At 39.0% G+C, this 12,254-nt stretch overlaps 1 protein-coding gene across 3 annotated transcripts in view; it reads left to right on the top strand.

The window, feature by feature from the left end:
• The first annotated feature begins 5,242 nt into the window (after positions 1-5,242).
• The window catches only part of tmem131 (transmembrane protein 131), a 36,903-nt gene continuing 29,891 nt past the window's right edge, over positions 5,243-12,254 (top strand). Inside the window, exons 1-3 of one of the 3 annotated variants that reach the window (XM_040039837.1) lie at positions 5,243-5,536; positions 10,826-10,887; positions 11,025-11,065. In XM_040039837.1, coding sequence (XP_039895771.1) covers positions 5,368-5,536; positions 10,826-10,887; positions 11,025-11,065 — 272 coding nt within the window. In that variant the 5' untranslated portion in view covers positions 5,243-5,367. The remainder of the gene's footprint in view (positions 5,537-10,825; positions 10,888-11,024; positions 11,066-12,254) is intronic. The other 2 variants (XM_040039836.1, XM_040039838.1) reach the window with 2 other exon arrangements.

Here is a 12,254-nt window from a genome sequence, read left to right as displayed (position 1 = left end):
GCCAGGTGTATTTATAGAAACGCCTGCAGTTGCTGCACGTATGCAGTTCACATAATTTGGATAGTTTCCCTTTTCTGTTGCTTTCTAAAAATTCTAGTTGTGCACGTGAGGCACTGGGAGAGGATCTAAAAAAATTAGCAGGTTTACTTAATGGTAACTGCACTAGTTATTTCCAGTCCAGCTGTATTTCACATAATGCCACGTAAACTTTGCATAAGAATGTTTTGATACATCAGAAATCTAACACTTGGACTGCAAATAGCCCAAAACATTAATACATGCATAAGTAATTGCAGCCATGCATGCATGACTTACGCTGTGAGTTGTGAGGTATTGTTACAGTCAGAAGATTGCCAATAAATATTCCAAATATTTACAGTGTTGCTTCCGATTTTCCGATAGCAGGTCCTGCAGGTTTCTCTGAGCTAAAACATTCAAAGCATCAAAATACCACAGACCCAAACAAAGTCACGCCATTTTTGTGTCACGCTAAATATCTAAGGCGCTCCAACAAGGCAGATGTGACCAATCAGATCTAAAATGAACAGATTTTTCTTTAGGATATGCTTCACAGAAACCTGAAGGTATACATTCCTGCATATATGAAAAGGCGTTTCCTTATGAAACACAGCATTTCAATATTGGAGCTCTATAGAAGGAAGTTGTGACAGTGTTTTCCCCCATGTGTCAGCCCTGCTGCAAAGAATACCTCCAGAAGAGTTTCATCTGTCAAATCATGGCCACTAACAAGAACGTAACTGAATCAGCACAGCCAAAATTAATGCTCTAACTCTATGAAATTAAACCACCCAGAAGCTGATTAAATAATAAATTACCTAATAGTTCATACTTTTATGATAAATAATCCTCGAAAAATCACTAATACCAGCTTCTGCGCCTGAAAAAAAGGACGCTGAGCCGCGATGTTTTGCATTTCCAAAAACTGGGCCTGTGTGTCTTGTATGTTTGTTGTAGTTTGTTGTTGTTGTTGTTTTGTTGTTGTTGTTTTTTTGTTTTTTTTACTAAAAACAGATGGTTCTTTATGCCTGGAAAACAGTAACAAGATCATGATCACTATATTTGGCACTGACTTCCAAAGTGACAGTTGTTACTCCGCCAAAGGGGTTATGTTTTGGTAGCTTTTGCATGCATGCATGAATGTGTGTCCCCAGTCTGTCTTTAAACACGATAGCTCGAAACATTTTAAATGAATTCTGACTTTGTAGGAGTGCAGAGTAGGGTCATGTTAAAAATTCATTAACATTTGGCTTACATCCACCCAGGTCTTTAGGGTCTGACAAAAAGCCTTATAACTTTGATGATTCTTACTTGTGTGATGAATATTGTCACCATTTAGAGTATCATGTCACATTTGACCTCTGACCTGTCTTTTAAGGTCAGCAGACTGGTATTAAGGTCAAAGTGATATTTAAAGCTATATAGAACTACTTAAAACTGTTTCTTACTGCCATGTTTGTACTGACCACATTTAACAAGTTGATTCCGAAACATGTTACATTTTTAAAAGAAAGTATTGTGAAGAGAGAGCGAATGAGCTGCCTAGTTAGTTAGAAACATACTGTAGTATAACTTATATTATAAGCTCAAGCTTTTCATGTCTAGTTATTTATAAATCAGCACCTACTATCCATTACCTACTCCTACATAATGTTTGCATAGTCAAAGTTAATGTCAGTGTTGCTACCCTTATCTGACATTTACTGAACCACAAACTTGTGAAAGTATGTTTAAAAAGGCAGAAGAAAATGAAATTAATATACAAAATGCAATACAGTTACCTTACAAGTAAATATTGCCCAGAGACTGAGCTGCCTGAGACAGACGTTCATGCTTTAAACGGGATGATGTATCTAAAACCTGAGTGATTCCATGACTCCATACAATTTTACCTCTGGATGTGCTAAAGACATGACATGGGCAAAGTTGCTTTAAAGCCCCTGAAGATCAAGGATAACAGTTTGAAACATCATGCACTCATAAACAAATATTTATATATATTGTAAATGTGGCAGACTGTTGCATCATTCACTGGTTGGAGGTTTGCTTTTGTTTTTTTGTTTTTTAACTCGGTTGATGTTTTTGTTGCGATTTCATTATCTTCCCTATAATGCTGACCTTCAGTTTTTGGTTTTTCATTTGTGTTATCTCTCTCAGGGTGATATTTCTCTGTCCTCTCTCTATCTACAATGTATGAAAGCTGGAATATACATGCCAAGGCAGAAGGAGGACTCAACTAAGCAGCAGTCTTTTGTTATTCAAATGTTGTTTCAGTTCTGTAAGATGAACCAACTTTCTGCGCTTCTCTGTTTCAGTGTGATTAAAATAGGTGACATATTGTCACATTGCACTCTGCTGTGAATTTAATTCAAAGTGACCCTAAATAGAAAAAATGTCATCAGCACTGTTAGATCTGAAATCAGAGATCACAAATGTGCCAAATGACTCTTACTGACATCACATTAAAGGATTGCGGTGTAGGGATAAAAGGAATTTCCTGCAGAAGGCTAAATCAAGCTTAAGATGAGTTGGCAAGAAGTCCACGGTGTGCAATCTAGGAAATGAGAGAGGAGGTATCTGTTAGTGTTGCTCTCTATCCTTTGGTTGTTTTAATTTGAAGGTCAGACTTCTGTTGTGTCCTTTTTTAGTTTGACTTTTTTCCTCTCTTGAGTAATCAGTCCACTGTGTATATATAGTCCCGTGTTCCACTTATTTTTTTGTGGCTTCTTATTGTTTTGGATTGTGTTTTATCTCTTCGACTTTGCTGTTTTTGGATTTGATTATCAGATACTAAATTGTATCGTTCCTAGGAATATTCTGTTTCAGGCATCTGACATTTGGATCGGCACACATCACATGGTGACACATGTAGATGGTTATTTGTCAGTGACACAGCACTATTACCTCAATATAGATGTCAGCTGCTCTGTTTCACTAACAATGGAACTGATCTCATTTAGTGACTTGTAGTTCTAGTTCAGATATTACAGAAATGCCTGGAAAACATGGAGAAATTCCTCTTTTATGTTTCACAAGCAAGTAAAACATCTAATTGCATCATAACTTCTTTATTCATCATTGAGACAGGCTTCTAGAACCTCACATTTATATTAAAAAATTAACAAATTGTAGACACACTGTTGATTACTTTATTCAATGTTTTTTTACCGGGTTTAAAAATATACAAAGACTGCTTGATAATAAATCAAATAAACCTATACAAACACTAACTAACTTAAAAAAATCTGTGTTTCACAGATTTGTGCTTGCATCATATCAATACTTGATGTACATATAGTGTAAATGAGTAATACAGTTTATCCCCTGGGTAAAATTACTGACGATAACAAGAAGCTTTGCAGCCAGCAGTAAATCACCAACCTTTGTCCTCGTTATGAAACAAGTCCAATCTTTGTGTTATCTTACTATAAGTTTTGCAGATAGTCACTGTCCTGTAAAAGCTCTAGCTCTGCTTTTTTCAGTACAAGAGACTCTCTTATGTTTCGTTAGAACGACATCAGTGATGAAAGTCACACTTTACAGTTCAAGGAAACATTTGTTTACACCCATAGACAAGGCGTGAAGTGAAAGTAAACACTGATCCACGGACATCAGAGGGTTAAAGAGCACCAAGCAGAGCAGGTTTGTGTCAGCAGCAGCAGTCTTCAGGCTCCACGACCTCGTGTTATCTCCATTTTTACCTCTAAAAGATTCACTGAGTACCTGTCAGCACTCGTCTGGATTTATCTCTGTCAATCAGTAACCTCTGTACTCCATAGTTACATTTATCTGTAGGCAATGTTTTTTCTATATAAGTAAATTCGGTGGAGCCAGTATTTGGAGGGTGTTCACTGCTGCTTTTCTGCTTTAGTGAAAATGTTTGGACCAAAGGAAGATCACAGCACATGTACGAGCATAGTTCAGTGTGTACACACTGGTGTTGTTTGTCGGTTGAGGTGTTTCGCTTTAAGCAAAAAATAGTAAAGCTCAGGAATTACTTGCCTTAGAAATAATTCCTTGATGTAAATGGCAAAGAATTAGGTCTGACACAAGTGACTTTGGTCTTTTGTAGCACTGAAATAATAATAATTCTGTAATGAAAACATTACAGCTTAGGAACACATTTTATTACTGCACCCAAGTCAGAGATGCAAACTGGAACCATTTAATAGAGAAACCCCAGAAGCCAGAGTAACTAAGGTATTATTTTCACCTTTATACATCACATTATATTCTTGTTCCTCTTGCAGAGAGATCATATGCTGTGCATGTTGAAGGACTCCTGCTAAGGACAATCCGTGTCCACAGTCCATGTCTACAAGCAAGAGCTGAAAAACTTCAGCACCCAGTTTTTCTTTTTATAATTTAAATGATTACAGCACATAAACGGCAATCAAAAGTCTCTTTTTTCCAATAAACTTTATTTCAAGTGGTTAAGAAAGATCAAAGGAAAACCTCAGAATCATACGTTTTTAACAAAGAGGACAAAAATGCAGGAGAATGACAGAAAGTCGACTTAAACACACACAGGACTGACAGCGTTTACTATTATTACTGTTTTCATTTCCTTTGTAAACACAAGAATAATTGGATTTTTATTTACATTTACAAAAAAAAGTTGAAGGACTATATGCAGCAATCTCATTTTCAACTATAGTCCATCCATCCTTTTCCACTTATCTGGGTCTGGGTCTAAGCGGACACTGAGGGATTCTCAAGCAGCTGACAGCATGTTCTGGAGGAGCATTCTCTTTGCTTTGAGCACTTCTGTCTCACCCTATATATAAAGACCAAAATTCGAGACAGTTTTATATTAGAAATATATATTCTGCACAAACAAGATGTAAAATATGACCAACGTGAGAAGAATGAGAGCTGTGGTGGTGCTCAGGTCAGCATTGGTCCTTTCTTTGTGGATTTTGCATGTTATGTTCTGATTGAGGCAGTTAAAGTGACTAACCTGTCTAGTATGAATGAATGAATGAATGAATGAATGAATGAATAAAGCTTTAAAGTATATATTCCAAAAATGACAGATTCTGTTGCCAAATATTCCTCGTTTTTCAATTTAAGTGTAGTTAGTTTTATAAGTTTACGGTGTCATTTTGTTCTAGCGTTTAATTTGTGTTGTCTGAAGGGTCTCCGCTGGGCTTTGATCCCGGTGATAAGGTTGTTTAATGACCGCTTGCTGTCCGTGGCAGCCGGTGACGCGTCACATGGAGCGGAAGAGGAAGCGGGAGCAGAGAGAGGCCGACGTCCTGTTGGTAGTTAGCCGCCGCCGCTGCTCTCGGGAGTTTTTTTTTTTCTTCACGGCTATGATTGACAGAGGCAGCAGAGGTTTACACGGGCATGTCCGCACACTTGCTCGTTTGTTATCGTAACAGAAAGACGTGCAGCATGGCGACTGAAGCCGGAGCCCAGAGCTGTCGCCAGAGGAGGAGACGGAGAGCTGCCTGCGTGGGGCTCCTGAGGATCTTATTTATTGCTTTTATTCACACGACGCGAGCGAATAAACAAGGTTTGGAACTTAGCTTTAGCAGGAGCTAACTTCCGCAGACATCTCACCAAGTGTGTGCTGTGGTTAGCGCTACCTTTGCGGGCCAACTTTACACCAGCTCGGTGCTAACAGCGACCCAGCAGTGCTGAATTATTATTAAACGCTAACAGAGAGCAGGCTGTGTTTGAACTGACAAAGAACTGCCGTTAGCTAGCCAAATGTATTTGGCCTTACTCTGGACGTTAGCTTCGTCTGTAGCATGTTGTCATGTTGTCATTCTTTCCTTATATGGCTTAGTTGGGCTAATAATTTACCTGTGAGATATGACAGGGTTTACAGCCTCGGCTAGCTCTAGAGCTGGCTCAGAGGAGCCTCTGGGTGAGCTTGAAGCACAGACAGAGGGGAGTTGTAGGGGACAAGCTGCCCAGCAGTACTTCCTCATACCGGGCTCAGTGAGGAAAAGCCTCGACTGTTTGTTTGATTGGGCTCCAGCCGCTTGTTATCGATCTTCTGATCGTGTCAGGTCACTATGACTGGCACACAGCTGTCATCCAGGGCCAAGGTGGTCCGAGCAAGCCCTGAAACGTGCCTGTGAATTAGTCCACATGAACCTGGACCTCACAAGAAGTGCACTCAGGTGATTGCGTTACTTGTTGAGCAACTCTCAGAGCAGAGGTGTCAGACTCACAGTGGTTCATGGACCAAGCAAGAAAAAAACATTGCGTAATGTTAATATTCAGGCTTTATGAAAAACAGCCCAAACGAATGACACCACTTATTTTAAAAACTGTCAGATACTTGTTAGATTATTATTTTTGTAGTTCATGGATGATGTATTGAGAAAACGGGTGTAAAAGGCACACGGGGACAGTTTGAGCTTTGTATCTCTGTCCAAATTCACGAGTCATCCTCTGTATATTACAGTATATTACACTCTTTATAAATAAATAATACAAGTACTTAACGTCTTAGTAATTCAATCAGCTCGTCTAGGTCGAGAAATCTAGAAATACTAAAAGTTTTCCCGTGTGAAACATTTTACAGATAATTTGTGTTGCTGTTTTGCTTATTCAATGACTTCACTGCAGTTTTCTCACTGGGCACTGGATTTAGGCTCGCCCTTTAACAACATTATTTTGGTTAAAATGATTCAGAATCACAGTTACAATCACATTAACAAATATAATCCACCATTTTTTAGTTGATATTTTGATTTGTGACAACAGACTCTGGGGAATAATGGATTTGTTCAACAAGTTGTAGTTCAACTAAAATGAATTTCTAACTAACGTTTAATTATTTTTTGCTGCCTGAAATGTTCATATAGATCTGTGATAATGCCTCACACTCCAGTAATGCACTTGAATGAATTCACGAGTTATTTAGCAACTCTTAGAGTCTGACTTCATCTTGTCATGCTTTTTACCAACAGTGCAAACTGAGTCAGCTGATTAAATTTAGGCTGTTTGCATATCAGAGGTTCACTACAACATTATTGTGGTCAAACTGACTCACAATCACATTTTTTTTAAATTGGAGTAAGCCTGCTCGATCGTGACAATATTATAATCTCAATTTCGGTAGATATTGTAATCGAATTTTTTTTTCATTATGATTATTCATTAACTTGATAAGCATCATGCAAGTTTTTTCCGAATATTTCCTCAAACTTTAAACATAATTCAACAGAAGAAGAAGAAGAGGAAAAACGGAGGGTGGCGATGGGCTCAGGGTCGTCCAGCTGGGAGTTAGACCCTGTACGGGATTTGAAGACTACGAGTGATCCAGAGACAAAGGCGACCATTTCATTAATCCTCACAGAGGAAATGTTGAGTTTTACTTCCTCTGCATCGACCTTGTTGACTGAACGCTCTCTTTTATTCAGCTAAACTCAACAGTGAGTTTGCATTTTTAGGGAGGGGAAAAAGGGTGTGATTTGATTTATAACAGGAGCAAAAGTGAGAGCGTTGCGTCAAAAACAAACTTCACGATGTAATAATTTTACCCTTTGTTTAGTATTCATGATTATTTAGCATCATCTTTTAGACGGTTAAGCTCTGGATAGGTTTAAATGGTCCTTCCCCAGGGTCATCCACAGAAACCTTTGAGTTTTACTACCTTTAGATCATTTTTGTTTGTTCCACAGACAAAGTGGCAGTGAAATTTTACCTTTCTGATTCAAACGCCCGATGTAGATCTAGGAATTATGATTTTTAAGGATAATGTTTTGCATGACATATCAGTAGAGACAGGAAAGCAGGGAGAGTAGTAGGTAATGCCATGCAGGGACTTGAGCTCTGGGGTAAACTTGAACCCCGGCCCTTGCAATAGCTTCTGGAAAATGAGTCGCCTGCTCAATCAGGTGAGCTACAATATGACCTTGAGGAATGATTTTCTTTCCTCTGGAATAAAGCTGGCATCTCCAAACCAAAGATAGAAATGCATTTTGTTGAAAAGTTTGAGTAACTGCTGTCTTTACTGCAGTTTTTTTCATACTTTGTACACCATCCATGAGGCTGAATAGGCTGTTTTGGTGTGGATGGATCTAATCCTGACCCTTTGTTCACCTTAGCTGGAGCTGAACTAAACAGCGGCGAGTTTGAGCTCCTAGAGCGAGAGAAACGGACATGATTGAATAACAACACAAGAAAAACAACGAGAGCTTTGTAGCTAAAGTTAAACGCTAAGAAGTTATCTTTCTATCGTGACTGTTTTAGGTAAGAAAGTTGAGAGAGGAAAAAAAAAATACTCGACAGCTGCTCGCTTTCATGTTCTCTTATCTAACCGATCTACTCGATTCAGACATTGATCTGTCTGTAATCTGGAGGTGGTGAGGCAGTGGCTATGACAGACACGTCAATGTCACTGTGCAGCAAATAAAACAGAATTTGCATGTAGATTTACATAAATGGCTTAGAAGTGTTGTGTTTTTTTGTTTTTGTTTTTTGTTAAAGACTGGCGTCCTCTACGTGGAAACATCAGCATGTCTGCCTGCAAAGTACTTTTCACTCTCATACCAGTTTCACTGCTTGTTTCTCCGGGTGTCCATTCTGAGACGATTTCAAGAGCTCCTGACAAACTCGTAAGCTTAGGACGCCGAGAACTAAAGCGGTGGTGTTTCATGTAAAAATCTGATGCCATGGAGTCTTGCATCTCTACCAATGCCACATCATCCTTGTGGACCACAGACTGGTGACACTGTATAATGAAACACCCACAGACGTGTTGCCGGTGCTATTCCTGCCAGTCAAATGGTGACATCCACCCCTTTTTCAAGCCACTGTAAAGACATATAATTTTAACAGACAGTGAGCACGGCATACTGAGCTGAGGTTGGTTTTACTCTGCTGTAGAGATGGGATTGAGCTTAACATTTTTTATTTAGGACTTAAAGGATGCAGGACATCTGAGTGATTCGGTTTAATTTTGTGCAGACGTGTATTCAGAGCTTGAGACTTTCATTATTTGTTAGCTTTTTTTCGTGATGTACAGCAGGAAGTAGCTTTTTCACACCTCTGCTCAGCCTGATGTTGGCTGTGTCTCATCGGCTCAATGAAGTTGTGAAATGTTTCTTAACTGCTTAGATCCCCTGATTCTGCTCAGATATTCGAATTTAAAACCTACATTGTAGCTTGCAGGGTGTTATTAAACGTAGCAGTTAGTTTAACGTAACAATTACGCTTGCCGACAGTGAGCTGTGAACACAGAAAAAGGTCGATCTTGTAGCACAACTTGTTAAGTTTAAAGGCAAAATTTAAAGCTCTGCAGATGATGGTAGGGACATCCGGCCTTTTAAAATCATGTCGATAATGGTGGTTGCTGAGGATTCACTTCACTTAACCCCACCCTGGCATTTATATAACACCCTGAAACAGACATGTAGAGTTGCTCTGTGTTCACAGCAGTGATTGAGACCTGGGTTATGCTCAGGTTTTGCTCCCGCAGTTGTGTCTGTTTGCGTATGTATTTTTTTATTTTTTTTTTAATGCTTTACAGAGAGCCTTTGGAGAAAAATGCTCTGGTGTAGTCCTCCAAAATCCCAACTACATATTGCTCAATGTGTGTGGCGCTGCGCATCGTTCATATGCTGATTGGTTGATGAATGTGCCAGATCAGAGACGAGACTAACAGTGAAGTTCACCAGAGTGGGAGAAGCACAGAAAAAAACGTTAAAGAAAACAAAAACAAAACTGGTGGCTGCAGTGGGCATTATTTTTAACGCTCAGCTCTTTAGCTCTTTGAATGTTAGAGCTTCGCTCTCTCCGTGGCTGGCTAACACAACTGGAACACATTGGTTGTACCACACTTTGGCACTGCCCACCGGTACACCCCACTTCCCGAGACTATTGGTGGCAAAACCTATACACCTAACTCAAACTAAACTTAAACACAAAAAAAGTGTGAAAGAATGTTTTAGTTTAATGAAATCTGAATGAAAATTGGAGTTGAGAATCAAACTAAGAAAGTAAAATAAGATAGCTGGGTTTATTGGGTTGGTCAGTTAAATGCAGTGTTGAAGCACATTTTAGCTGGAGACTGGGGTGAGGCTGTTCCCTCTCTACACTCTTAATTCAGATGTTTTGTATTTTTTGATTTGTTTTGTTTCCTTTTTCTACATTTTTTTTTATATGCTTAATGAAGGTTTTCAAATTGCAGAGCTGAAAAACACATTTAAAATCAGTTAAAAACTGCAACCAGATCACTTTCACACCCACTCAAAAATCCGGTTTTAATCTGATCTCTTAGCTAATGAATGAGCTGCTTTTCTACTACGGTATATTTGAGATCAGGCTCATCACGTAGCCGGGATTCCTTCTGGTGAAAGTAGCTTTGGATTAGATCCTTCTTTCACCGAACGTGGAGCAGAAAAGGAGCACAGATCTGAAGGCTGAACTTTCTCTTGTCTCTAGTTCAGTACACAAGATTGAAGTTCATACAGGAAGTTTATCTTATTATCTAGTGGTAATATTATCTACAGCAGGGAAGGACTGACTGACTTGTTTATGGGGAGCCACTATCAGAAAGGTTTATTTAATGATATTGTGAACTTGGTTTTTATTTTGTTAAATTCGACAGCAATCGGCAGCTGCTGCCATCTCCTGTCCATAAATCAGTCTGTACCTTTTCAGGAATTTCAAAAAGGTGCTTTGCCATGCAAATGAAGCGTTAGTTGGTTTTGGTAACCCAATCAGCAGCTCACACATATCAGTATGCTATGATTTTGTTTATTGAACATTTACCCCTTTTAGCTTTCTTTTATGTAGTGTAAAAATGTGTTTCTCTCTGATCTTCCTATTTTTCTCTTTGCAGCATTCATTCAGTCAGACACAATACTAGAAGTTCTACATTTTGGCGAGGGCAGCCTTTTACAGGTAAGGCCATTAAAATGGTATTGTAATGGATCTTCACAGAGCAAGAAGAGGCTAAAGCCCTGCTCAACTACCAAATTAATCCCCTGGTTTTTGATATTGTGATTAATTCTTAATGTATGTTTGTGTTGTGCTTGCAGGGAGAGTCTGACATCGATTTTAGTTTATATCATCAACAAAGGTATGAGAAATCCTCCCTTTTTTATACTAGCATGAATTCAATAAAATGTTGTATTTGTGTATTTAAACCGTGTGCTTCTACATTAACTTGCCTGGACAACAAGCAAACGTAAAGTGTATTGTGTTAAAGCAAAACAAGTTTTACTGCTTCAATGCGGCTGCTGTGACAGCATGTTAAGATCATTTAGGGGGTAAAACTATACAAAAAAATGAGATTGTGGGGAAAAAGGGCAAATATCTGTGCCATTGATCATCAGAGAAACCTCTCCGTCTGTGTCACCCTGAGCGCTTTTCTGGCCACATGTTCTAGGATGAGTCGAGTCCACAGTGACATTGGTTTTATAGCCTGCAGCAGCTGTTAGAAGCAGGCAGGATTCTTTCAAGCAGTCGAATGTGACTGAAGTGTTTTTTTTTTTTTTTTTTTTTTTTTTTTTTGAGGAAGTTATTATTTGCTTCAGGCTCTTTTTATCCCAGCTTTGGCACAACAACAGGCAGAAGTGCTCAAACAAGTAAGGACTATTTTCATTACAGGAAGTGTGTAAAAAGTCAGTTGGTTGCATCATGTTCCTGTATAGCGGTTCTGAAGCGTCACAGAGGGCTCGCATACCTTTCAGATGGATGTTTTATCAGGGTCCAGCATACAGCTCAGACAGCATGTAAACCATAAAAAGGTTATCTTTAGGGGCATGGCTGACCACTCCCTAGACAGTTATGTTTGAGGTGTGTGTGTGTGTGTGTGTTCCAGTCCTTTTTAGATGTTAAACTTCCCCTTTTTTTCTCTGTGTGTGTGTGTGTGTGTGTGTGTGTGTGTGTGTGTGTGTGTGTGTGTGTGTGGTGTTTCAAACCTGTCTGTCTGCGATATGTATTTGTCAGATAAACCTCTGTACTGGTGAACAAACAGCTACAGTGGTGTTGTATATTTGGTGTGGCAATGCAGAGGCAGGCAGGTAAGAAACAAAAGGAGTCTTTATTCAGTGAAGGCAAAAAAAAAACTGACTTAGTCAGAGAAAATAAAAAAAAAAAGGGGAAACCCAGCAATAGAACACAAGGAAACATAAGGGAGGGAATCCAGCAAGAAAAAAAAGGAAGTAAAACGGGAATGAGACACCGGTGAGACTGAGCTTACAAAGTAAAACAGGAAGTAACCAAAAGATAAACAACTAATACTAAAACACCAACTAACAGTAACC

The sequence above is a fragment of the Simochromis diagramma genome, unplaced genomic scaffold, assembly GCF_900408965.1.
Source record: "Simochromis diagramma unplaced genomic scaffold, fSimDia1.1 OVJJ01000026.1, whole genome shotgun sequence".
NCBI lineage: Eukaryota > Metazoa > Chordata > Actinopteri > Cichliformes > Cichlidae > Simochromis > Simochromis diagramma.
Note: the sequence above shows the minus strand (reverse complement) of the source record. Positions and strands in the feature narration are given on the sequence as shown.